General features: G+C 32.9%; 1 protein-coding gene across 4 annotated transcripts in view; it reads right to left on the bottom strand.

Moving 5' to 3' along the window:
• VPS13C (vacuolar protein sorting 13 homolog C) overlaps window positions 1-25,105 on the bottom strand; it is a 164,793-nt gene that overhangs the window by 52,501 nt on the left and 87,187 nt on the right. For all 4 annotated transcript variants that reach the window (XM_033107370.1, XM_033107371.1, XM_033107373.1 and 1 more), the window contains 15 exons: window positions 24,229-24,385; window positions 23,115-23,194; window positions 22,613-22,672; window positions 21,769-21,925; window positions 19,342-19,458; window positions 17,957-18,060; window positions 17,380-17,547; window positions 15,306-15,610; window positions 14,196-14,343; window positions 11,050-11,200; window positions 8,999-9,108; window positions 6,310-6,479; window positions 4,807-5,054; window positions 3,262-3,491; window positions 1,792-1,884 (listed from right to left, as the gene is read on the bottom strand). In XM_033107370.1, coding sequence (XP_032963261.1) covers window positions 1,792-1,884; window positions 3,262-3,491; window positions 4,807-5,054; window positions 6,310-6,479; window positions 8,999-9,108; window positions 11,050-11,200; window positions 14,196-14,343; window positions 15,306-15,610; window positions 17,380-17,547; window positions 17,957-18,060; window positions 19,342-19,458; window positions 21,769-21,925; window positions 22,613-22,672; window positions 23,115-23,194; window positions 24,229-24,385 — 2,298 coding nt within the window. The remainder of the gene's footprint in view (window positions 1-1,791; window positions 1,885-3,261; window positions 3,492-4,806; window positions 5,055-6,309; window positions 6,480-8,998; window positions 9,109-11,049; window positions 11,201-14,195; window positions 14,344-15,305; window positions 15,611-17,379; window positions 17,548-17,956; window positions 18,061-19,341; window positions 19,459-21,768; window positions 21,926-22,612; window positions 22,673-23,114; window positions 23,195-24,228; window positions 24,386-25,105) is intronic.

Raw genomic sequence — 25,105 nt, 5'->3', positions numbered from 1 at the left:
CTTTGCTCACCCGTTCATTTCTAACACTGTGCCTTAGTTCTACACTGACAATGTTTTCTATATCCGGTCAGCACCCTCTCATCCCACTCTTCCCACATTTCCACCAACATGATTTTTCTGAAACCCAAATATGGGCATGTTGTTCCTATGCTTAAAATCTTCAACAACGTCCGGTAACTTTCAGGATAAAATGCAAACTCTTTTTAGCTTAGGACACAAAGCTCTTTATGACCTGATGTCTAATCAATTAGGTAGACAGGATTTACCTAAGTTTGAGCAATTCTGGCTTAAATAACTAGATTCCTTTATTGTTCATTCTCACAACCCTTACATGTTTAATATGCTAAAAAGATAGTATTGTATCACGAAAAGGAGTGTCTAATATGCACTGTTTCCCAAACTTACCTGTCAACTGAATTCTTTTTTTGCCTTGTCTTATGAACGTCCCCTATAATCAGGGCTCTCAATCCTACAACTCCATCACACATTCTCTCTAGCCACACGGGCACCCCTCTAAGTCCCTAAAGGGTTTTTATACCTCTGCCTTTGTGCATATTGTTGGTTCTACCTGGATAACCCCTCTCCTCCCTCTCCATCTAACCTCCCTCAGATTTTCAAACCTCAGATCAAGTAGCCCCACTCCAGACAGCTTTCCCTGATGTCCTGTCTGAGTTAGAGCCCTTGCCTGTGCTCCCAACAGCACCTTGTGCATGCCTCTATCACTGAAAGCTGGGGTCACTGATTTATTTCTTTCTCTCTCTTGTCATTAAGTTTTTTGAAGGCAGGGACCCTGTATCCCCAGTGCCTTGTATAGGACACTTTTCATCCATAGTAAGAGCTCAAAAAATGTTAATTAAGTAAATAAATTGATATATAAAGAAATGGAAAGACAATCCCCCAGCGTCTTATCCTAGTGTCTTAGACAAAGTACATGCAATTTCAAGGAGTTTTCCCCTCACTTACTACTTTAAGTCTTTAAAAAGATAAATCTATTAACAAAATACAATGTAAACTATCAAGAATTTTAAAATATTAAGAGAAAATTGCATTGTTCTTTACATGGTAATTCAAACGACATTAGTTTGAGCCTTGGTTTAATCACTATTGGCTATTTACCTATATAGTAAAGCTAGTGTCACAACAGGTATCACCCACTTCAATTTTGTGTCCTTTGGACAGAGACAGAAATAGATTTGGGGAATTATTCTAGGTCTTCCATTGATAAGTGGTCATTTATAACTGGTCATGAGGTCACACTTAAAGAATATGAATGACACTGGAGAACAGAGACTGCTTTTTTGGAAAAGCAGTCTCTTACTTCAAACGTAAGAGAGAAAAATAAGTAGATCCTAATAATTTATTTCTAGCATACATCTGTCATTACAAATATTTTATAAGTCAAATAAAACACTTAATCACATAATTAAGTTTAATCAAAATATACATAAAAGCCTAAAAACTTACTACAAATAAAATTAAAATCTCATTTTTTCATCCTTCCTTCCCTTCTCTTCCCACCCCATCTCTGCTCTCCCCTCAAAACACAATCTCCCCAATACAAACATACAAATGTAATTGATAAAAACTATCCTGATCATTTGTAGAGATTTAAAAGTACTCTTTCAAAGAAAATAGAAATATTTGCATTAAAGAAAAATTATTTTAATGTTAGAGGTATTTATTGATTACTGAATATATGAGTAGTATAATGGTCTAGTTATGAGTGACATCAAAAGATACTGTTAGAAAAATAAGAATTAATTTTCGCCAAATAATGTAATAGGCACTAACCTTAATTATAAATTCTCCAACTGCAATATTTATATTTTGTTTTCCTGAAGCCCATGTACATTTTTCCATAAATAAGGAACAGGGCTGTAAGACCTAAGAACAAATAAATGAAATTCACATTTCCTTAGTAATAGAACTGTTTATGTATGTAACACACACAAGAACATGTCTTAATTTGAGATCTTTAACTATAGCCTACTACAAAAGCAAAAAGGCAAATTAAATTAGCTTAAAATCTCTCATGAGGGCTCCTCTAAACTATGACAAGTCAATGAACATTGTTAAAGGATTTTAAGCAGTACTGATCAAGTCATTTATGCCAAATTCTTAAGTAACGATGCACAATTTACTATAAGAAGTTTAAAATGGTTCCTTTTGCTAAAATATCTTTTAAACGATGCCCTCTGTAAAATAGACTTTCAAGATATCTATAAAAATGAGCTAAAGACTATAGTAATCGCTTACATTTGCAAAGAGGTACATGAGGAAATGAAATCGGTATAATTTTTATGACCACTAAATCACTTGAAATTGTTATTTTCAACAAACAGTTCTGTTAACACCTTAAAAAAAAAGACTAAGGTAGGTAAATGAACAGTTGCCAGATTGCTTAGTAACAGGCTGGTCTTGATTATAATATAAGGTCCTTATTAAAATAAATTTCAAACCTTTAAACTCAATGATTTATTAAAACTATAAAGCCTATATTCTCATACATCATTAAGAAACAAAATAACCATGCACCTGAATTGAATGGGGGAATTAGTACTGCATAAACTTTCATTTTAAAAACATTAGAATGAGCTTTTAATGGTGTGATTAATAAAGCTTTTAGACATGTCAAAAGAATGATCCTGTTAAAGAATGTTTCATGAGAAAATACAGACAAAGTCAAGAACTGCAACTTTTTATGCAAGTCTCTTTGCCCACAAATATTTTTAGTGTAAAACACTGCAAATGAGTCGTGTAATAAAGCGATCCTCTTTAACATAAAATTATGACTTTAACATTAAAAAATTAACTGGTGTGGTAATTAACTAAAATAATATTTTTCAACAATAGTTTGAAAATACAGCAAAACACAATCTCTTTTGGTCATGTGACTCCAACTGAATGTTTTTCATTATATAAAGCTTTGAGATTTTAATATTCATTCATTCACTAGATATATTTTGGTTAACAAAAGAAACAGCTGAAAAGGAATGTTGATTTGTACTAAATTTCAAATATGGTGCAACAGAAGACAGTATAATAATAAGAAAACCAGTCTGGAGGTAGTCCCAGTTCCGTCACTGGCAGCCATGGCTAAATCATTTAACATCTTTGAAACTCAACATCCTTATCTATAAAACTTCAAGTTTGTAGTAAGTAATCTCTCAAGTCCAACAAGTTCTCACATTCCAGGATTCTATGAATTAAACATTTCTGCTATTTCTTCAATCTAAGCTTAAGATATAAGGTGATTCTTACTGTGGTAATGTTTTTTCCTCTCTTTTCTCTGAGAAATGGGCAAGCGAGCACTTTAAGATCTTTCACAGAAGCTTCCATCATCTGTTCAAGTTTGGATGTTGAGAGAGAAAGGTCACACTGGAAAGAGGCTGTCAGAGCAGGTGCATCAGCCTTTGTCAGGTTGGCAACAAATACCACTTCTGGATCTGTGATCTTGGCCTTTAAAGTCATATTTGGTCTTACAGCATCATCTGAAGAAACAACAATAGGAACCAAAAAAGCTGTAGTAAAGTAAATCTTGTCACTTGAGTACAAGCTATCTATGGCTGCTAAACTGTTTCTAACATCCTGCTTTAATGGATATGATGAAATTAACAACGTTAATAAATAATTGGTAAATACTAATGATAAATGATTATTAACAAATGCTAATTGTGCAGGGTAATGCAAGCTGATCCCTGTCAAAAGAAGATCATTGCCACTTTGATCTAGCAGGAATATTCAGGTTTTGAAGTTCTTTTTGTCAGAATTATGGTGTGTGCATATACATACACACAGTGTTTCCCTGAAAATAAGACTGGGTCTTATATTAATTTTTGCTCCAAAAGACGCATTAGGGCTTATGTTCAGGAGACGTCATCCTGAAAAATCATGCTAGGGCTTATTTTCCGGTTAGGTCTTATTTTCAGGAAAACACAGTATAAGTGTCTGTTAGGTTATGTTGCAGGGGCAAAGAGGAGAAAACAGCGGAGGGGCATATCAGGAAGAGGGTAAGTGACCCTGATAAAATAAACAGACCGTTATCATTTGTTTACATTGATTTTGCCATAAAGTATACAGTTAGTGTCATACAATCTATAGTATAAATATAGAGATATTAAATATGGTTACTGTTTAAGAAAGGTAAATGGAAAAATAAAATTGTGACCTTGGAAGTAAATGTTACTTTTCTAATTTTGCTAAGTTATACACGTACATTAGAGAGAAAAATACCTGACCTTAGAGGATTAAAACTTAACACAGAAAATCACTGATCAACTTGGTAATGCTGGAATACACACTTCAGAGAGTAGGGAAGTGGCTTCAGCATACACTGAGACCAGACATCTGCAAAGGCTCTGGAGCTGAATGGGTCTCAGGTAATGTCTAAGGGCATCACGCTGTCTTCCCATACCCCAGCTTCTGTTTTTATCTGTTCAATTGCTCTTCAATATGCTATAATTCTTATAAATATTTTCTATGAATAAAAGATTCCTCTTCTATATAAAACAGGCTGCCAACCACTGACCAAGATTATTAATTCCCTCTATTTCTGGATGAGTAAAGAAATATTAATGCAGAGTTGGAACCAGAGCAGAGGTTTCCTGGCCCCTAATCTTATCTGTATTTCTATTCTAACTCTTTCTTAAAAATCTGTGTTTTCCAAAATTTATCTATAAAATGTTTAAATTTGAAAAAGTAATTTTACATTCTTAGATTTTCCATTTCTTTTTTCTTAATTGTAATTTTTGTTAAAATAAAAAAATATATATAAGTTGTCATGTATGAAAGATAAACTCTGCTAACCTTTCTCTAGCTTGACTTTTGCTGTAGAAGTCTGTCGTAGTGGAATCTGTACTTCTTTTGCCACACTTTCTGGACTCTGAGGCATGGCTTTGATAAAGAAATCTGCCACAGTCATCAGAAATTCCACGCTGGCACATACATACAGCTTGTCAAGAACAGCATCAATATGACTTCTTCCATTTTTGCCTTGTTTGTAACTTATATCAATCATAGAACTGTTATCCTGGTCATTCTTCTTATCAATCATTCTGAAAAAAAATATACATTCATGATTTTATTCTTGCTAAAATAATTAAAAAGATGACAATTTTCCTATATATCTTAATAATCTTTCTTTCACCTTTCAGTTTCTAATCTGAACAGAAAACAGGTCAGTATTAACTGGAGTCTAATTAGCTAATTAGCATCCAAGACATGGTCTCCTAATCTCTACAGCAAGATTCATGTTATTAAGCAATTACAGACTATTTTATAATTCCCATGCAATACTACAAAAACAAATCAATAACTGCTAGAAGAAATTTCGGCAATTAACACATTAATGGGGGTCCCACAAAATTTAAAAGACACCTCTTTACATTATTTTACAAAATAAAACCCCCTTGAATGAATTTATTTCTAAACAGTATCCTATACAGTTTGAGTCCAAAAGTATTCAATGCAATTCAAATGAGCCAGTATTTATCAAGTGTCTGCAATGACAGATCTCACACATCCTCACACACGTGCTGGAAAGAGCAGACTACCAAACAGATGAGGGCCTTCAATCACCCTTGCCTGCATAGCTGTGAACAGCTACCCCAAATGTGAAATGTGGAAACTAGAAAAGCTGGCTGCATGACATCACTCTATTCTCATGTATTCATCTCTTAGAAAACCAAAGGGCTCAGACGTATCCAGTATGTATTCAATGGAGTCCAAGTTTAGGTGCAGCATAGTTTTTCTCCAAAAAACATCAAGTACAAAAATATTATGCGCCTCATTATTTGGAAAAGAAATAAAAATATAATTAGGCTATTGACGTTCATAGCAGGTTGATCAAAGTTAATGTTTCAAAAAGAGGTTGATAATGTGCAAATGCTAGGGATTCCATTTCTATTACAACTTTGAAAGAAATTTCACAGAACTGTTTGTAGACAAAATAAATAAGACAAAGGAAAGGTCTATAATTTTAAGGCTTTTTAAAAAGATTCTGCCTACTGGAAACAACTTGGGAAAACGTATTACCAATGGACCACCCCGTGTGGATTTAACTATTAAAATTCTTACATTCTCTTGGTTCCTGCTTTTAAGACAGTACTGCATTTTATCACTCAGCTCCCTTTTAATTCAAACTTCAAAGCAACTGAATGTGACATTAGCACTACTTCTTGATATTCTTCAAGTTGCAGTACGGCTAAAGACCTCTTTTGATAATCCCCAGCCTAACAATCAATGCCTGGTAGCAATGCCAGGTGCAATGTCAAACTTAAATAATGTACAGGAAATTCAGAGATGACAAACCTGGATGTTGCTCTTTCAATGCCTTCTCGGAGATCATCAAGGGTGCATGTCTTAAGTTTAATGCCAACATTCATTGAGCCATCCTTAAACATCTTCCCTGAGGAGGCCATCAAATGTAGTCTGAGTTCACCTAGCCGGAGACTGTCATTATGAAACGAAAGTTTGGATTCCTGTGGTATATTTTTCAAGCAAAAGAATCAATTATCTTTAAATATTATGTAATTACTTGTAAACATATTTCTTAATTAAGAGATTAAAGGCAAATCAGTATCACAAATTTTAAAGTATGGGTATTAAAACACAAAAACAGAACAGAGAATAATATGCATGTCTGTGAGTATATAAGTACATACAAATAAATACATATGTGTGTGCTGATCCTTGACAATAGTTAATATATAAAATTTATCTAACTTACAGTTCAATGCAAATAAAAATAATCAGGAAATATTTTTGTCAATCAACCCATCTAACTAATAAATATTTAATGAGCTTTTCTGTAAAAAACACTGTGACAGGAACTGTGGGGTTTACAAGAAATGGTTAAGATATAGAGGGTGAGCTCAGTGAGCTTAAAAAACCTAATTGAAAAAAACAAAATAGAAATACATTACAAGGAACATCACAAGGAGACACTGTAAGTTGTAAATGATCAAAAAATGATATGTAGTCATTTATTTATTCATATTTATATCCTCCCATACTCCAAAAAGGATAGTAAGTGATTAGGTAAAGAATAAAACAGCAAAGGTTCAGAGGGTCAAAGAGATCAGTGTGGACTGGGAAAAATTAATGAAGAAAGTGAGAATATAACTGAGTCTTGGAGACTGAGTGGGATCAGATAGGCTAAGAGAGGGTAGAATACATTCTAGATGGGGAAAAAAACACGAGCAAACAATTCTTAAGATACTCTGAGGGCACAAGGTTCAGGCTGCATTAGGCTTGACTAGTCCAATAAAAAAATGGTAAGGAATGAGGGCTGTAAAGAAATATAGAGGCCTAATCAAGGTCTCAAATCCTAAACTAAGTATTTAAAATGTTATTTATAGGAAAAAGAACCTCAGCCTTTGTTTCAGCAAACACATAGCTCCAAATTCTGTAGGTATGCCCAGACTTTAAAACAACAAAACGCAACCAAACAATGGGGGAAAAAATCTTCAGTTAAGATCATTAGTCATAATTGCTCACTACAGACCGTGGCATTCATATAAGGTGTACTGGTGATGTGCAAATCTTAGCACATGTGTTAGAACTCCACAACTCCTCTCACTCAAGAGTGTACACTGCATGCAAGTGAGTCAGAATGGCATTGCTAATGGCAAACTTGGAATGCCTTTATGTAAATAATTCACAAACTTCTGATTTGCAACTATTATTAGAAATGATCTGTGGTACATCTACTGATCACAATATACTAAAGTTTGTGGTACAGTTACTGATGTAGACATTGTGGAGCCAGTGAATATTTATTAGTAAGATAAAATCAGAAAACACTCAATGTTTTTTAAGTAGAATGTGAAGTTATAAATGGCTACATGAGATTCATTTAGGAAACTGAACTTGTGCCAATGTTTAGGACGGATGAAAGGAAAAAGCAACAAACAAGGAAGCTATTGCAGTACTACAGGTGTGAGCTAAGGAGTTTCAAATAAAGCAGCAGTGAGAACTGACACGAAAGAACAAATGTTGTCTCAAAGAAAAAACTGACAGTGTCTGATGAATAAAGGTCAACAAAGAAGGAAGTAAAAGACACATATTCTAAAGCTGGGGAACCAGGAGAATGTTGGTACCTTAAGTGAAATGAAGAATACATTTAACTGTTCATTTTCCAGAAGGTAATTTTCTGATCTTTTCATTAACATTGAACTTTAGAAATTAAGGCAGCTCATTGAACAAATGACAGATTTGTACAAGGTTCAACAATGATAATGTATGAATATTGTATATATAGTTTTTAGAAAAAAATATGAAATGTAAGATAACATATAAATGGATATTAATAACAGATATAATACCCATAATCACCATGTATTATGGGTATTAATACAAATTATGAGTATTATATGACATATGTATGACTATTACATGACATAATTTACTGATATAACCAAAAATATTTATTAAAAGACACTATCTACATAATAAAAAATATCTTTCTAAACTACCACCAGTACGTTATTTAGTTCAAATCATTCTGGTACTTGACCTTGGTTCTTCAATTATCAGTACCCTGAATACATATCTACTACATACAAAATTTATTTCATAGAAACATAATTAATGCTTATGTATCATGGATAACCATGAATTTAAAAATAATCCTCTAAGGTCCCAAAGCCACTATTATTCTCCTTAAATAGTTATAGATGTATATATATCCAGCTATATAATAAAATTGTGCATATAATTAATCACTCATATACAACATTCTTCTACTAGCAAGGGATCTAAATGCTTTAGTGCTAATGTTATCTGGAAAAAAATAAAACTTTTCCTTAGCCTAGTAATATTAGAAATACTAACAAAGTAAAGACAGAGAGCAAGACCAATGTATACTCTGTAGTCCAAATAGAATTTCATAGACATATTTATTTTTTTAATGAATAGCCACATCAAAAAATGCCAGTATTCTAAAACAGAGTATCAAGAGTTGAGGATTTATTTCTAAATACAGAAATTTACTACATACCTGGCTGATAGCATTGTTATAAAGGACAATAGAAAGAGATTCAAAGTGAAAGTCAAATTGGAGAGTGACATTCTGGTCCACAGAAAGCTTTGATTCTACCAAATCTTGTTCTGATGGTTCAAACATAAATATAAAAAATTAAAATGCTTTTACGTAGGTATATGATTTTACATATCTTTTAAAAGCTGGGGTAATAATTTTTTATTCTAAATTTATATCATACTCTTTAGAATTCTTTAGACCATATTATGAGATAATTAATAAAAATAGTAATGATTTATTCCATATATATTTAGTACAGGTCAAAGTGACAGAGGCAGATCATCTACATTTAAAACCAAAAACAAAAAAAAGAGGGCCATGAAAAGAATATCAAGACAACATTTTTTAAAAAGCCCTTCCACAGAAAGACTAGTTATTACAGAGTAGTTTATAATTATCAAAGCATTTCATCTAACTGGTTACAAACTATTCCCAAGAGATTATGAAACTGGAAGCGCAGAAAAGTAAAATATTTTGCCCTAGAACAAACAGCTAGTCAGTAACAGATTCTCCACTAGCACAGTAGGCATCTCACTGTCTTTAATGACCAAATCACCCAACCCATTACCTTTATAAGAATAACAGAATACAATTCAACCTCAGAGTCAAACAGAACTCAAATATAAAGCGGGGCAGGGAGCCTTTGGAATTCTGAGGTGAAACAGACTTCAAGAGGTAATTTCATCTTTTCCCTCATCTTTAGGCAGAAATTTTTTAGACAGATAAAAATTGATATTGCTTTCAATAACTCTTACAAAGTGATTCTATAATCTATTTTGGAGATTGATTCTGTTATTTGGACATTTAAAGTCTGTTCTTAAAGTTACTATAACAGCAAACACTGAATACCTTTAACCACATAATGCCTTCTCCAAGTTGGAAAACGCTGGGGTTTTTTTCTTTACTTTTCTGAAAATAACTTATATTCCAATCTTCACCATTTTTGCAGCTTTCATCTGAACTCATAAATTTTCCAAAGTACTACATTAACCAAATAGCCAGAACCAGATACACAAATTGACCACGGCTAAACATGAGACCATTAATCAAGTAAAGCTTGCCTTCCATAGTTTATTCATCTGTACATAGTTTTTGTCTAACCACAGCAACAGCCTACTTATGTAGTAGCATTTGTCCATAAAGAGGCATGAAACCAACCTGGGGAGAAGATGCTAGCCTCCCCAAACTCATGGAACACTCATAACTATCCACCTGAACCAAAAACCTTATTTTGCAAACTGCTTTAATCATTTGTGATCTCAAAACAGAACGATCCCAACTACAGCAGAAGCAGTTTTGGTATGACATTATTAACGGGCAGTTTTATAGCTCGCTGTCAGCAGTAATAGCTTATACTATTCACATCGATGACTTAAAATGATGAAAAAAGTGAAATTATATTCTATATAACCGTTTAGTAAAACAACAAGGAACCCCATATGTTAGAAAAATCATCTTTTAAAAATGACTAAATTTAAAAAGGTTCAGTGCTTTTAAAAGACAATTTTTTTTTAAAGATTCAATTTTAATAATCTGGAAATTTTCCTTATATCTGACCACATCATTCTCCAATAAAGCCAGGTAAGTAAAGCTGTTAATATACAAGAAAACCTTCCTTTCTCATGGGCCAGTCATCTGAGTATGACACCAAGACCCTTTTCTCTCTTAATCATTTAGAGACCATACTATGCTGCATGCCTAGTTTGCTTTTCGTTTCAAGGTATACCACCTCAGTGCCTCCTGAGTTCAGCAAACCCAGCTTTTACAAGTCAAGGGCAAACATGCATCATGCAGGCAACAACAGGTGGCCCCTGCCCTTAAAGAAGACAATGAGCACCCCTCTTACCCCTGGGAGCTTCAGGGCGGCCCCACACCCAGCCACTTTCCACAGTACATGATACGATCCTGACTCCGTTCATACCACATTGTGCTGGACAACTAAACAAACACTAAATACGGCATCAATGCTCATTTTTCTCCATAATCAAAGCAAAAATCTTTATCAATACCTTTGAGATGGTCAGGTCCACTCAGAACATCTTTTCTTACTCTTACAGCCTCCTGGGTGGATTGTGTAGGGCTTGGCTGTGAAGAAGCTTCTCCAAGATTTTCCAGCAAAATTTTCATTAAAACTGTTAAATCATCTGCACTGAGAGCAACCTAGAAACCAACGATAAGTGGTTGTTAATATAAAGTAATAAAAAATGCAGACTATCATATTCATGTCTTAATTTATGGTTCCTCAAATCAACTGTTCATCTAACTTGTCAAAAAGGGAGTTAGGACCACAAATACCAGGAGAGAAGTATCTCATCTTGTATAGTGTGAGACATTCCTCATTTGTGTAAACACACTTCTGCCTCCACCCATATCCACGCCCCTGCCTCTGGCACTCCATCACTCTTCTGCATTACTGTGACCATTCTCTGCCTCTCCCGCTCCAGCACGTGGGCTTCTCTCCCCTCCCCTTAGCTCCTCATCTCCATTCTGCCTCGCTCTCTTTTCACCCACGACCAGCTCCTTCCTCCACATTATTAATTACTGCCCTCCAAAGTCAATACAGGAAGAGTGCTGTTCAGTTTCTGGACTCCACCATGAAGTAAGAAGATGCTCTCCTATAAGGTAGCTCTTATCCTCAGTACATATGCATCTGAACATACATAAAACACTTGTCTAACTTACCAAGAATAATACCTCTTAGAAGAACAACAAATACATCTACAAAGAATTTTTAAAAGCCAAAACACAGACCAGGAAAGGAGTATCTTGTTCATCTCTTACCTTTATAAAAGGGGATATGTGGGAAAAAGAAAGAAAAAGAAAGCAAAGCTTTTGAGTCGGGCAGATCTGTATCAATTCTACCACTTTCAAGCTGTGTTGTTAGCCAAATTTCTTAACTTCCTTAACTCAAGTTTCTTAATCTTTAAAATAGGAATAATATCCTCTTTCTCATAGGTGGCTGCAGAGCATGAAGCATAATCAACGAGTCTGCTAAGATCCATTAAACTTTTTAATCCTTCTATCTTTTGTACATTTCCCCTATACATAGAGTGGTCCAAAAGGCCTGTTTCAAGTATTTAAACACAAACTCACACAAGTATGCACGCATTCACAGCACCTTTTCCTCCAATCGCTTTGTTCCCCAAATAAGCCACTATCACCAGGGAAATTGCCTGATTCCCAGCCTAAGTAAAAACGGGGAGATCTTTTACCCAGAGACAATAACTAGGGATTTCTTGTTTGCCCCAAGCCTCAGTCCTCAGATAAAAGATGTCACTTTAACTTGCTAGAACTTCCTTGTGTATTCATTCCCACTTGTGATACCAACCAAGATATCACAGCTACCTGAAGAGCAGCTAACTTTACCACCGTCTTTGGTTTCCAGTGGGTGAAAAGAGCAACTGTTATCATATACTTAAACTGACCTTCAGTAAGTCTGAAGGTCAATTTGAGAGGCAGCCCCACAGTTCCTGAAGAACTGTCACACTGATCTACCCAAAACAACTTGTTGATGTCACCTACCTGATATCCTTTCTTAGCTGCACTCCAGACTCAGGAAAACTATACAGATTCTAACCTATGAGCAGATGTTTACAGAGGCCTGGATCTCTGTCAAAATAGGCAGTGGAGACCGTATCAACTATGGCTCCATTCTTGATTTAATGGGGGTCCTTTTAAAGTGATGACCACGCTTTGATGCCAAACTGTTGGATGTTACTTTTTTTCTTGTTTCTTTTGAAATACTTAAAGCATAAAGGAAAAGCATAGCGAATACTATAATCAATCCTCCCCCACTGTACCTACTATCTAGCTTGGTCAAATCTGAACAAGATCCTGTATTTGCTTCAGATCTTTTTTCCCCCAATATGGACATGGTTGAAGCCCCATGTTTACTTCTTTGAGTTCCTATACCCTTCTCCTCTCCTCCCCCTGAATTAGAGAATTATTCTTTCCATGAATGTTTTCTTACATTTACCACTATCACATTCCCCTGTAAACAATATACAGCATTGCCGAATGTCCTGTTGCAAAATTTGAAATAATAAAGAACTGTACTACCATTCTGCAACTCATTTTTTTCATTTTTATGTTTAAGACATACCCATTTTCCCTTTGTACAGTTCTAGTTCATTCATTTTATCTACTTTATAATGTCCAAGGTATGAATATACCATAATTTGATCCACATTCTCCCATTGACAGACATTTAGATTTTACTTTTGCTTTCAGCGAACCTGTATCCATACAATCTTTGAAAGGAAGGGAAATGGGACAAATATTAGTCCTGAGATCTAATCTCTTAACAGTAAGGGAGGAATTAAGAGTCCCAAACTCAGGAATAGAGAAATCTCTATGAATACCCTAAAGAGATATATCTTCCTCATATAATATATCTACTCGTATTCCACACAGGGACATTCCTACAACAAACTTCAGCTTTTACTTCTTCCCTAGCAGAACTCAGCTCCTTTCACCCTTTCTATTTTATCTCAGAACTAACACTGAAATAGTCACAAATATCCAAAATCACTAAATTACTAAATTTTTATTTGTTTTTCTCACACTATTTGTTTAGTCACTCTCTCACATACCCTATTCCTTAATGTTTGGCTTCAACAATTTCACACACAGGGGCACAAGAATCATAGGATTCCTACACAGCCATGACCGTCTTCGACCAGTATCATCCTTTCCTGTGAGCCTACACATGACGTACTAACTACACAATTAAAAATTTTTCTGTAATTATATGCTTATCAAATAAATATATTCACTGTTTAAATGTCTACTTTTCTAATTAAAAGAGTGCTTTTATACATTAAAAATACTACTAAAGTGCTTTAAATGTAGTAGTTAAATATCATTTTATACTGTTCTACAATTAAACTGCGTTAAAACATTAGAATTTTCCAAAATTACTAATATTTTCAGTAGACTCCAAAAGGTTTTTATCTCAGACTTCTTGCTGGCTTTACCAAATATTTAACTAAAATGAAACAAAGAAAAGTGTGGGAAACTAGAATGACTTCATTTGCAGTTAACAAAGTATTCCTTTTTAATATATCATCACTTCTGATGTACACTAGAACTGCACTATGGTCAATGATAAAAGCCTATCTAGCAATTTTCATACATTTTATATGTATATACTTACCTGCATAGGTTTTAGTTTTCCTTTTATCTCCATCCCTGGAATTTGCACATACCATGCTGCTGCTAAATTTCGCTGTATAGACAAAAGCATGTTGACTGGTTTTAAAATTTCAATGTCATGTTTTGGCAAGTCAGCCTGCAAGACAGTTCTGAAAGATAAACAAGAATTTATTTTATATTTTGAAATTTATATTTTAAAATGGGGACTATCATATTATGTAACAGTTTCCACATAGGATTGTCCTAAACATTGAAAGCTTATATCAGAATTCTTTTAGAACATGCTTCTTTTCACAAACCAATTGAATCAGAACAAATCAAGTTTACATGTAGAGCTACCTAAAACAAAGCCTTTATAATGCTGACTTCAAAGACAAATTTCACAAAGTATGTCTATTGCACTATTTAGTTTTTACAAGAAGTATTCAATATTAACAACTAGTGCAACGTTATACAAATAAATGCTACATCCTCCTAAAAATGGAGGACAAAGAAAGTGATAGTCTACTTAGTCCTTAGTTTTGTAATTGGTATTTCTCCAGACTCAAAGGGAAAAATTCACCAAACCCAGAAGTTAAGCAAACATTTCATACTAGTCATTTCTAGCTAGCCTGCCAACAACCATTTGTACAACCAAATAAATACTCTTGTCATTCAACATAGCCAGCACTAACCCATTGAGGTTCAATAACCCTTTATATACTTCACTGAGAATTCCCAAATGTGACAAGGTGCACAAATGAGAAATAAATCTTAAATTTTATTACATTTTAAAAAGTTTTCTCTCATGTACAGAAAATAGTTATGTGCAAAGCAAAAATAATAAAAATAAATCTAAATTAAGTATTATTGAGTAACCTGGAACTTTGTAATAGGAAATGTTTATAAAATGGAAAAAAAATCACATTATAAACCTAAAAAGAAAAAAAATACAGATTCTATGAGGTACACTGCTATTAACCACTGACCAAACACCAATAGTCAAGACTTCATAATTAGGTAAAAAAACTAGTGAGAACCACAAATCATTAGAGTATGTTACCCCTGACAAAAAAATCTATGAAAATTCTATTTATACTAAGTAATACACAATTGAAGTATATATTTATACCTGGAGAGCTTCAACTGAGTGAGTTGGATGTTCATTTTGTCAATGACTGGAGGAAGAGAATAATGTTCCATAGGAACTAAACTAAATTTGTTTTCAACTCTGATTAAACCCAGATCTGCTATGACAGCATTAGATGATACTGAAGACTGAGGAATGATAATAACTGGTGCTTTCAAATTGATATCCATCAAAAGGCGGAAACTCTTTTGAGCCAAGTCTTTCATACTGGAAGCAGCTCTCTCTGCAGCCTGTACTGTAGCTGCACTCAAAGCTTCTTTGGCAGTTTGGAAATTGTTGAGGAAGTTCTGTTGGAAGAGACTGATACTTAGAGTTCCCTCAAAACAGGATTCATTTTAAAAAGGAAAACGTTTAAAAATTTTTTACTTTAAAAAGAAAAACTAAATAAAAGGGTAATACAAAAGAGACGTTGTTTACGATTGTGTGTTGAGACAGCAAAGTCTAGAAAGATATGCTCTGAGATATTAACAGTAATTACTTCTAGGAAAGAAAAATCCTTTAACTTTCATTTTATATATTTCAGAATTATTTGGTTCTTACGACGGATTTTGGTAACGATTTTTTAAATCTCCTTTTCATTCATGAATGTTGGTCATTTTAAATTCAAATTTAAATAAAAAGATGGAGGAGAGCACTTTGCTTCTCCCAAAGTATGGTCAATTCTATACCTCTCGATCAAAGGAATAAAGTTGATTCTTAGAAACTAAGGTTTCTAAGCTTATTTATGAAGATTTTTTGAAGTATACTCAAGTAGAAGATGCTTAAATGTCTACAATCTTGCAATCATTAATAAGAATCCAAACTTCTTTATTTAGAGTAAGATGTACTTCATCTCAATTTTAACTTTTTCCCAATGAAGATCAGTCTTAGAAGTAATATTCTTAATGCTCCTCTGTTAATAATACAAAGCAACTTAAACTACCCTACTCCAAATAAATTACTTTCCAGAAAAATAAAACATAATGGTTTGTTTAGGTAGAAGTCCATGACCTGCAAGCTTTGATTTATAGCCCTGCTAAGAGGCATAGGCAAATTTAAACTCTTTAGCCCACAACACTTACATGGAAATAAAAGACTTTAATGGCCTATTGGTCACAGTTATAATCAAAACCAGTAAGTTCCAATATTAGTCTTTCAAATGCCTGATAAGCTCCTTAAAAAATTCTTTTAGTTCAATACTTTTGAGCGTATTTCATAAAACAAATAACACTAAAATACCCTAAAATTTTTAAACAGTACTTTTAAAATATTTAACTATGGAAATGTACAGCATGATAATTTGTATGTTCAAAAATAAAGAAGAAAGAAATCTTACCATTTGCAACAACATGGATGGACCTAGAGAATATTATGTTAAGTGAAATAAGTCAGACAGAGAAAGATAAGTACCATATGATCTCACTTATATGCGGAATCTAAAGAAAAGAATAAGTGAATGAACTAATCAGAAACAGTTTTGGAGACAAAGAGGAAAAACTGAGGGTTGCTAGATGGGCGGGGGTGGGGGGGGTGGGGGTAAAGGGGAAGGTGAGGGGATTAGAAAACAATCAGTAACCACAAGATGGCCACGGGGTTTGAAAATTAATCTGGGGAACGTAATTTAGTGGTTACCAGAGGGTAAGGGGGTTGGGGGGTGGGAGATGAGGGTAAGGGGGATCAAATATGTGGTGATGGAAGGAGAACTGACTCTGGATGGTGAACACATAATGTAATTTATAGATGATGTGATGCAGAATTGCACGCCTGAAATCTATGTAATTTTACTAACAATTGTCACCCCAATAAATTTTAAAAAATATAAAATATATATATATATAAAATTAAACATAATAAATAAATAAAAAATAATATAAAGTCAAAAAAATAATAATAATGATAACAAAAATTCATTTGATTATCCATCATGCAAAAGATTTCCTTAACTATAATATTCTGTTCAGCATTTGGGTGTTTATCATACTGCCCTATTAGTAAAGATTTTGACTAGATTCAGATGTTACAGACAAAGATATTTAGGCCTCAATGAAAAATAAATATATTTTTTAAATAAACTTACCAAAAGAGACATGAAGAATTTATGAACATAAACAATCTGAATACAACCCACTTTGAGACTAAGTTTGCCATCTACTTTAGACATATTGGCATAGGCCTTTCCTTCTGTGGCATCTGGATAAAGAGTCATTTGGAACCTAAAGACTTCATCTCCCAAAATAGAGACAGCCTAAAAGCATTAAATTAACTGGTTATTACATTAAAACAGCTGTATTACTTTATTATTAATAAGTTTCTTTATTACAGAATCCTTGATCTATGAAGTGCCGTTTAAAATCAACGTTCAACAAATTATTAGTTAAAAACATAATACTTGGCAATACATTTTTCCTATGCCCATAAAAATCATTTTATCAATGGACATATCAATCACCTAATTAATTGGTCAGAAATAACTTACAAATCACTTGGGCTATATACAATGTGAAAGCAAACTATGACAATATTCATGTCAAATCCCTAACAAAGTACCTAACACATGACAGACAATTAATAAATATATATTGAACAGATGAATAAAGGCATCTCAAGCCCAAAGAAACAAAAAAATTTCAATATAGAAACCTATTTTTAAATACCTTTTTGTGAATGGACAGCAAATCAACATTCGTAACTATTATATCCTTAAGTCTGGCAAACATGTCAGTCTGCTTTGGCTTCACAGAAATAGAGGCATCCATTCCTGTGGGAAACATAACATTTACAAATTTTCTACCCAATCCAAGTGAACCAATTTAGTGGTATTTAAGTCCAATAATACAGTACCAAGATAATAGAATGAACAAAAACTATTCACTATTAGACATATTAAAGGTATCGACTTCTACGTGTGAGATAGCTAAGAAAGATTATAATATCTTTAAGTGCTACAGGCATCTCATACATTAAAGTTGTGAAAATTTTAAAACAAAAGAAACCAAATTTCAAAGTAAATTACTCACAGGTCTCCAAATACAAATATCCTGTGCACTGGCAAGATTGGAAGTGGTCATTTAAGAAGATACACAATGTTTATTAAATAGTCATCCCATAAAAATTATCTCCTGAAAATTATTGCTCTGGTAACTAAGGATACATGAATATAATTCGATGAATACCTGTTATTTTTTTAATAATAAATTGTATCTAAAATACAATCTTCTAAGACTTCTCTCCAAAAAATTTTTGTCATTCTCATCATTTCTCCAGGCATGATTTCTAAAACTGCTCCTTAGTACAGCATGCCTGCAGCTAAGACCCACTAATGACTCAAACCATTACTATGCCATCCATAAAATAGATACTTAGTAATATTTGTTCAATGGAACTGATTTTTAAACCTTTAACTATTTACTATGTACCAGGCACTTTCTAAATATATGTAAACATGTAAACTTAATCCTCACAACAACGCCATGAATAATTATTATACATATTTTCATTTTACAGAAAAGGAAACGCAGGCACAGAAAGATTAACTAATTTGATCAAGGTCAGCCACTAAGTGTTAGAACCAAAATTTGAACCGTGGCAGGCTGGCTTCGGAATCCATTGTATAATCTGAATTCATCCTTGTATCAAGCTGACAATGGGTAAAGCTTATAAAATTTATTTTAGAAACTTCTTTTCCTGATGCTATATATGCACAAAATACAAGGACAATAAGGATAATGATATTTTCTTTACTCAGCAAAATGTTATCATGATATTCACTTAACAGTTTAAAGTTACATTATTCTGAAAATGCAAACAGAACATAAGAGGTTAAACCTAATTCTGAAATTCTTTAAATAATGTCTCATGTCAGCCATGAATCATAATAAATTTACTAACATTTCAAAGTATATCTTTGAAAAATCTGTACAAGTCTTCAATATAAGTAAATCAAAAGATGACTCATGAGAAATCTACATTCACAAGCTCATTCTCCTTAGAGGACTATGCAAAGAAACAGAATTACTTACATTAAGGAATAATTACTTACCGTGTATTCTAATATCTGCAATGTTACACTTCTGATCACAGACCAAGACATTAAATGAATTTAATTCAGCTATAATCTTTAAATCAAACACATCATTTTCAGGAGTATTGCTGGATACTAAAAGGTAATAGAAACCTTGTGATTAGCAAACTGCAAAGATAATATATATAAGACAAAATAATCTCAAATTCACTAACATAACAGTACATTATGAACTATGAAGAACCAAAAGGCCCTCCATTAAAATTACATGTAATTGAGGCGGCTGGTTAGCTTAGTTGGTTTAGAGCATGATGTTTGTAACACCAGGGTTGCCGGTTCCATCCCTGCATTGGCCAGTGTGAGCTGCGCCCTCCACAACTAGACTGAAACAACTACTTGACTTGGAACTGATGGGTCCTGGAAAAACACACTTAAAATAAATTTAAAAAGTTAAAAAACAAAATACCGTTAAAAAAAAAAAGATTACATATAATTAGCATAAATTTTGAATCAATTTTCAAATGTCAATCAGACAAAAACTAGCATGTTCCCCTCCAAATTAACAATAAAGGCAGCCTTTAATAGCACCTTGACAGTACAATTTGCTAGACGGAAACTTTATTATGATTTTTCTTCTGGGAAAAGAAATCCTCTGTAATAGAATTCTAGAATTCTTTGGGGGCCAAATTTTTATTTTTCTTTCCTTTAAATGTGTCCCTTTCATGATCATTTTGACTTTTGGAGAAGATCCAGAAGTCATACTGTGCCAGATCCGGTTCCGGTAAATAAGGTAATGTTTTTATTTGACAGAAATTGCTGTATACCAGAAGCGAAGTGTGACACGGAACATTGTCATGATGGAGGATGATTTATGGCACACTTTATTATTTATTTATGTATTTATTTGTTTGTTTGTTTGTTTAAGGAGGGCGCAGCTCACAGTGGCCCATGTGGGGATGGAACAGGCAACCGTGGTATTATTAGCACCATGCTCTAACCAACTGAGCTAACCAGCCACGCCCAAATTTTTATTTTTTTTTCATATCATGTATTAGATAAAAGAATATTTCATGAAAAACTGAAACAGTGATAATTAATAAAATGCAATTAATTATGACACATAAATACATATTAACTTTAGAATCAATTTCTCTAGGTTGTATCCTGTTTCTCCATGAAAAATCGTAAAATAAATTCTATGAATTTTATGAGGAATGAATATAAAGGGCTAAAGTTTAAAAAAACACACAAAAAATATTTTATAATGTGTGTGTATGTGTATAAGAATCACAATCAAATGGATTCTGTTAACCTACTATAGTCCAGGTCTGGACTGGTAAGTTTAAGATATATTTTCTTAGAGATCTATGTTGCTTGAGGAAAACAGACCTTTTCCTATAAAACTGTAAAAGGCTGGGGACATCAGTCCTTAACCACTAAGATGATAATGGGTTTTTCTCCCTTATGATTTAAAATAGCATAATCAAACCATTAAAACCAACTATGCAGCATAACTGGAAGACTGTTTCTTTGGATAATTTCCTTGTAGTTTATTGTGAACTTAAACATTGCTTTTTCATTTATTCAACTATGTGTGTGTATGTGCATGTGTGCATGTACATGTTATACAAATATTTCCATAGATAGTAATTAATATAACAAGTACATTAAAGAAAAAGAAAGTAAAACTTTTTTACTCGAGTTTATAACAAAAGCATTGCTCTGCTCCCTAGTTAAAAGAAAAACTATGATCCTTGTATCAGATCAATTACTAACAGTTTTACACTTTAAAGATGCTAGTAATATAGATGTAACTCAAACAGGTAATGTACTGGATGTTAGATATTAACATCATATGATAAGAAAGAAAAATCATTAAAATGATATTTGGCTGAAAAACAGTTCTTCACTCAGGATACATCATATCTAATATTTCAGAGCATAAGTCACACGCTTGAGGAACATGTGTCCATATCCGTATGTGATTTAAATACAGTTTTGGTTAGAGACCAAAGTGAGTGTGTCTCTTCTGTGAGATTCTTCCTTTTGTGCCCTAGGAAGCACTTAAAATTGTTGAGCACCAAGGAGGTTTTCCTGACTGACTGACTGGACCTTTGTTACCATGCATGATTGTATTCATGTTTTAATTTCGTCCTTTCTCACTTGCACTGAAGGCTGCAAAGTATATACAACTTTATTTAATATAAAAACTAGACGGTGAAATCAAATATAAATACATGATTAATATTAAACATTTATTTAAAATCCCTCCCTAAATTACCCTATAACACCATAAGAATAAAATTTGCTTTCTTTTGACACTAACCTAATCTGTCTAAGCTGTAACATTAAAGTGCTAAATATGTGTCTTAGCTTGAAAATACAAATTATTATATGATTAAAGTTCAGACAGAAAGTATGAGACCATGGCTCAAAAGTTAATACCAGCTTTGACAATGACACTTCTGGATTCTCCCACAAGTGGTTTCAGCTCAGATTCCTTCTCAGAGGGTTCAGAGGATGGAATAGCAGACGATAAAAAACTCATGAGGGACAGTAAAGCTTCCAAATGAAGTACTAAGTCTAAGGATGAAAATGAAACCTAACATAATAAACAATTAGAAAGGTAGATTTCAGATATGGTAACATTTTTATGTTAAGCTTCAACATACACAAGTAGCACAAGAATAGTTTAATTAAGGGCCTTTTGTATTTTTCAAGAAAGAACTATTACAGTTATCAATCTTTACTGTATTTTAACCTCAAAAGAGCTTGATAGGTTTTAAGTAAAGCTATAGGAAGTAATATCAGGCCTTAATTCAGTCACATTAATGTAGTTCCAAGACAGACTATATACGCTCTATACAGACAACATAGACTGTGGTCGATGTCTATACTGAGTCATGCTTTTAGCCTTGTTCTTAAATTTATTCTCATCCTAAAACCAATATATAATTCAAATGTTTCATGCTTCCATCAATGCTATGCCAAATAACCATAGTGAACAAAATTCCCTTAAAAAGTACATTATTTATGTATTCAACAAGTAATCATTAATTCATATTTGAGAAACAAATAATCTTGTAAGAAATCAAATCAACTCTTTTAAGAATTTTATTTCAACTCTATATCGATTATAAATACATTTATCTACAAGATTATATCTATTATTATTATTGCCACTGTTATTTCAATTTTAGAATTTACAATCACACAACTGAAGATGGCTATTAAGCTGGATTTATTCATTAACATAACTCAGCCTTATAGGAAATTAGAAAAGATTTACCTTCAGTCTCTGTTTGGTATTGTCATGAATGGTTTTAAATTCCGGTCCATCACTGTCTGCCTACAAATAATGGAGGATAAAACCACTGTGTTGCAAACACTAAAAATTATATATAGTCTTTACTTTTCCAAGTATGCTATGAAAATACTATATTTCTTAAAGGCAAAGAAGAACATGCCAAAAAAATAGACCACATAAGCATTTCTCAGATTCTACAGAAGCAAAACTCAAATGCTAAAGGCAGGGGAGAATGCTAGTATACCCAGATTATAACAAACTTTGCTTTGAATTATAATGGAACTTTATATGCTCCCACTTATTCAAAAACATACGGTAACTCAGAAGGTTATGAGATTATTCTGGGCTGTCAGTTGCTTGCAAAACTCACTATAATTAACCAGTTTTAGAATAAAAGATTTTAGGGGAGAAAAATTGAAATACTAAATATGAGGGAACTGCGTAACTTCATATACTAAAGAATCCTAGAAATAAAACTAGGTACCTTTGTCAATAACATTTTCAGAAGGTGTTGATCAGTTATATTAGAAGAGTTAATAATGTGAAGAGGTTCTCCTTTAGAGTCTAAAAGAGAAAAAAAGGGGGTAAATCCATCAAGTCTTTTAAACATTTCAAACGTATTTTAGAAACAAACCAGTCATTTATACAAATGTATGTTTGCCAAAACTCATAGTTGTACACTAAAAGAGTGAATGTTATTGTGTATGAATCATACCTCAATAAAACTGAATTTGAAAAAAAATTTCATTAAAAAAAAAAAAAAAACAGTACCAGCCAATTACAACTGTTGTAACATTTGGTACCACTGGCATTAGTCATTTCAATAAATCAGAATATGTTAAAAAACAAAGCTATAAAATACATAAACTAGGGATTATTCTCAATATAAATTTGCTTCATTTCAAGTTATCCCAAAGAGTTCCTATAAACTTTAAACACCCATAACAACTTTAAAAGTTGGCTTGATCCAATTTACAAAGTGAATATGAAAGATTGAGGATACTCGCTGACGAATAACTTAGTATTTATTGGGTGTAAGAGAGTGTGACTACAAGATGATGTTAAATTTTTCCTCTATACATTTCTGTAGTGTTTAATTTTTATGCTTACACATATATATCAATGCCATCGAAAACAAATAAAAAACCACTAATGTAATTTAAAAACAAATAAAAAACAAGCAAAATGTTACTTGCTATTAAATTTACTCACGTTTTTAAAAAGGGCTCCTGGACTGTATACCTGGGTATTGTACATCAGTTCTAATTTCCTAATATATCAGTTTTCACAGTATAATTATAATGAAATATTGTCTTTTAGAAATACTGTAGTGTTATGTATAGACTTTGAAGACAAATATGCTTCATTTTCTTTTAGATACATTTGATTTCATGCTAAATATAGATATACTTAGGTATAATCTTATGATAAATAACTACATAGATAATAAATTTTTAAATATAAAATTCCTTTATATTAATGTAACAAATTTAAACTAAATTATGGTGACGCTAATAAACATGCTTAATGTTAATTAAAAAGTAGGGACTATATGCCTATTACATGGATAATTTACACAGACTATACTTCATACTTACCAGTAAACTCAAAACATCGCGTACTAATTTTTTTTAGATAAGCTTCAGCTGTTAGGTCATAGGTTTTTATTCTAGCTTCCACTCCAAGCTGGAACACATTTAGTTCATATAAAGGCCTTCCTTTCTTTTCTGCTTTTTTCATCAAAGTAATCACAACCTAGAAAAAAGCACCAGCATTACCACAAATAATTTCACTATATACAATGAAGACAAGTCAACAACTTAATAACCCCAAATTTCACACAATGTAAAGATGTTTATTTCTACTTGTTCCTAGAAATTGCTTAGTGCTATTTATTTTGCAAGGCACATTTACTCCTTCAGACTTTTAAAGCACTGCCAATATGTTCTAGTAGTTCTCAAGGTAAAGTTAAAAAAATAATTAATTAATTCTACCTAATTCCCAGAAGTCCTAGTCTGATGGCCTTTCATCTGAAAGGTGGTAAGATAAATGGTCAATTTTTATAGTACTCCTAAGGCAAGGGTTTTCCATCTTGACACCACTGATATTTGGGCTGGATAATTCTTTATAGTGGGGAGCAGTTCTGTGCACAATAGGATGTTTAGTGGCATCACTGGCCTCTACCCATTGGTTGCCAGTAGCTCCCTTTACCCAGATAATGACAACCAAAAACGTCTTCAGGTAATGGCAAATACCAGCCTAAGAGAGTGTAAATTGCTTTCCCCTACCTCAGTCACTCTCCCTAGGAAAGGGAACTGTAATAGTACAAATTACAAATGATATTAAAAAGAACTTACATATTTTCTATGTAGATATGCTAATGAAACCTATTTGCAAATAGAATGATTCATCTATCAATGTTTCAATTATCAAAGCTTAAAAATCTTAACTCTAAATATAACCAGAAAAACAGCA

Source organism: Rhinolophus ferrumequinum, chromosome 6 (assembly GCF_004115265.2).
Source record: "Rhinolophus ferrumequinum isolate MPI-CBG mRhiFer1 chromosome 6, mRhiFer1_v1.p, whole genome shotgun sequence".
Lineage (NCBI taxonomy): Eukaryota > Metazoa > Chordata > Mammalia > Chiroptera > Rhinolophidae > Rhinolophus > Rhinolophus ferrumequinum.
The sequence above is the reverse complement of the archived record's forward strand: the minus strand, read 5'-3'. Positions and strand labels throughout refer to the sequence as shown.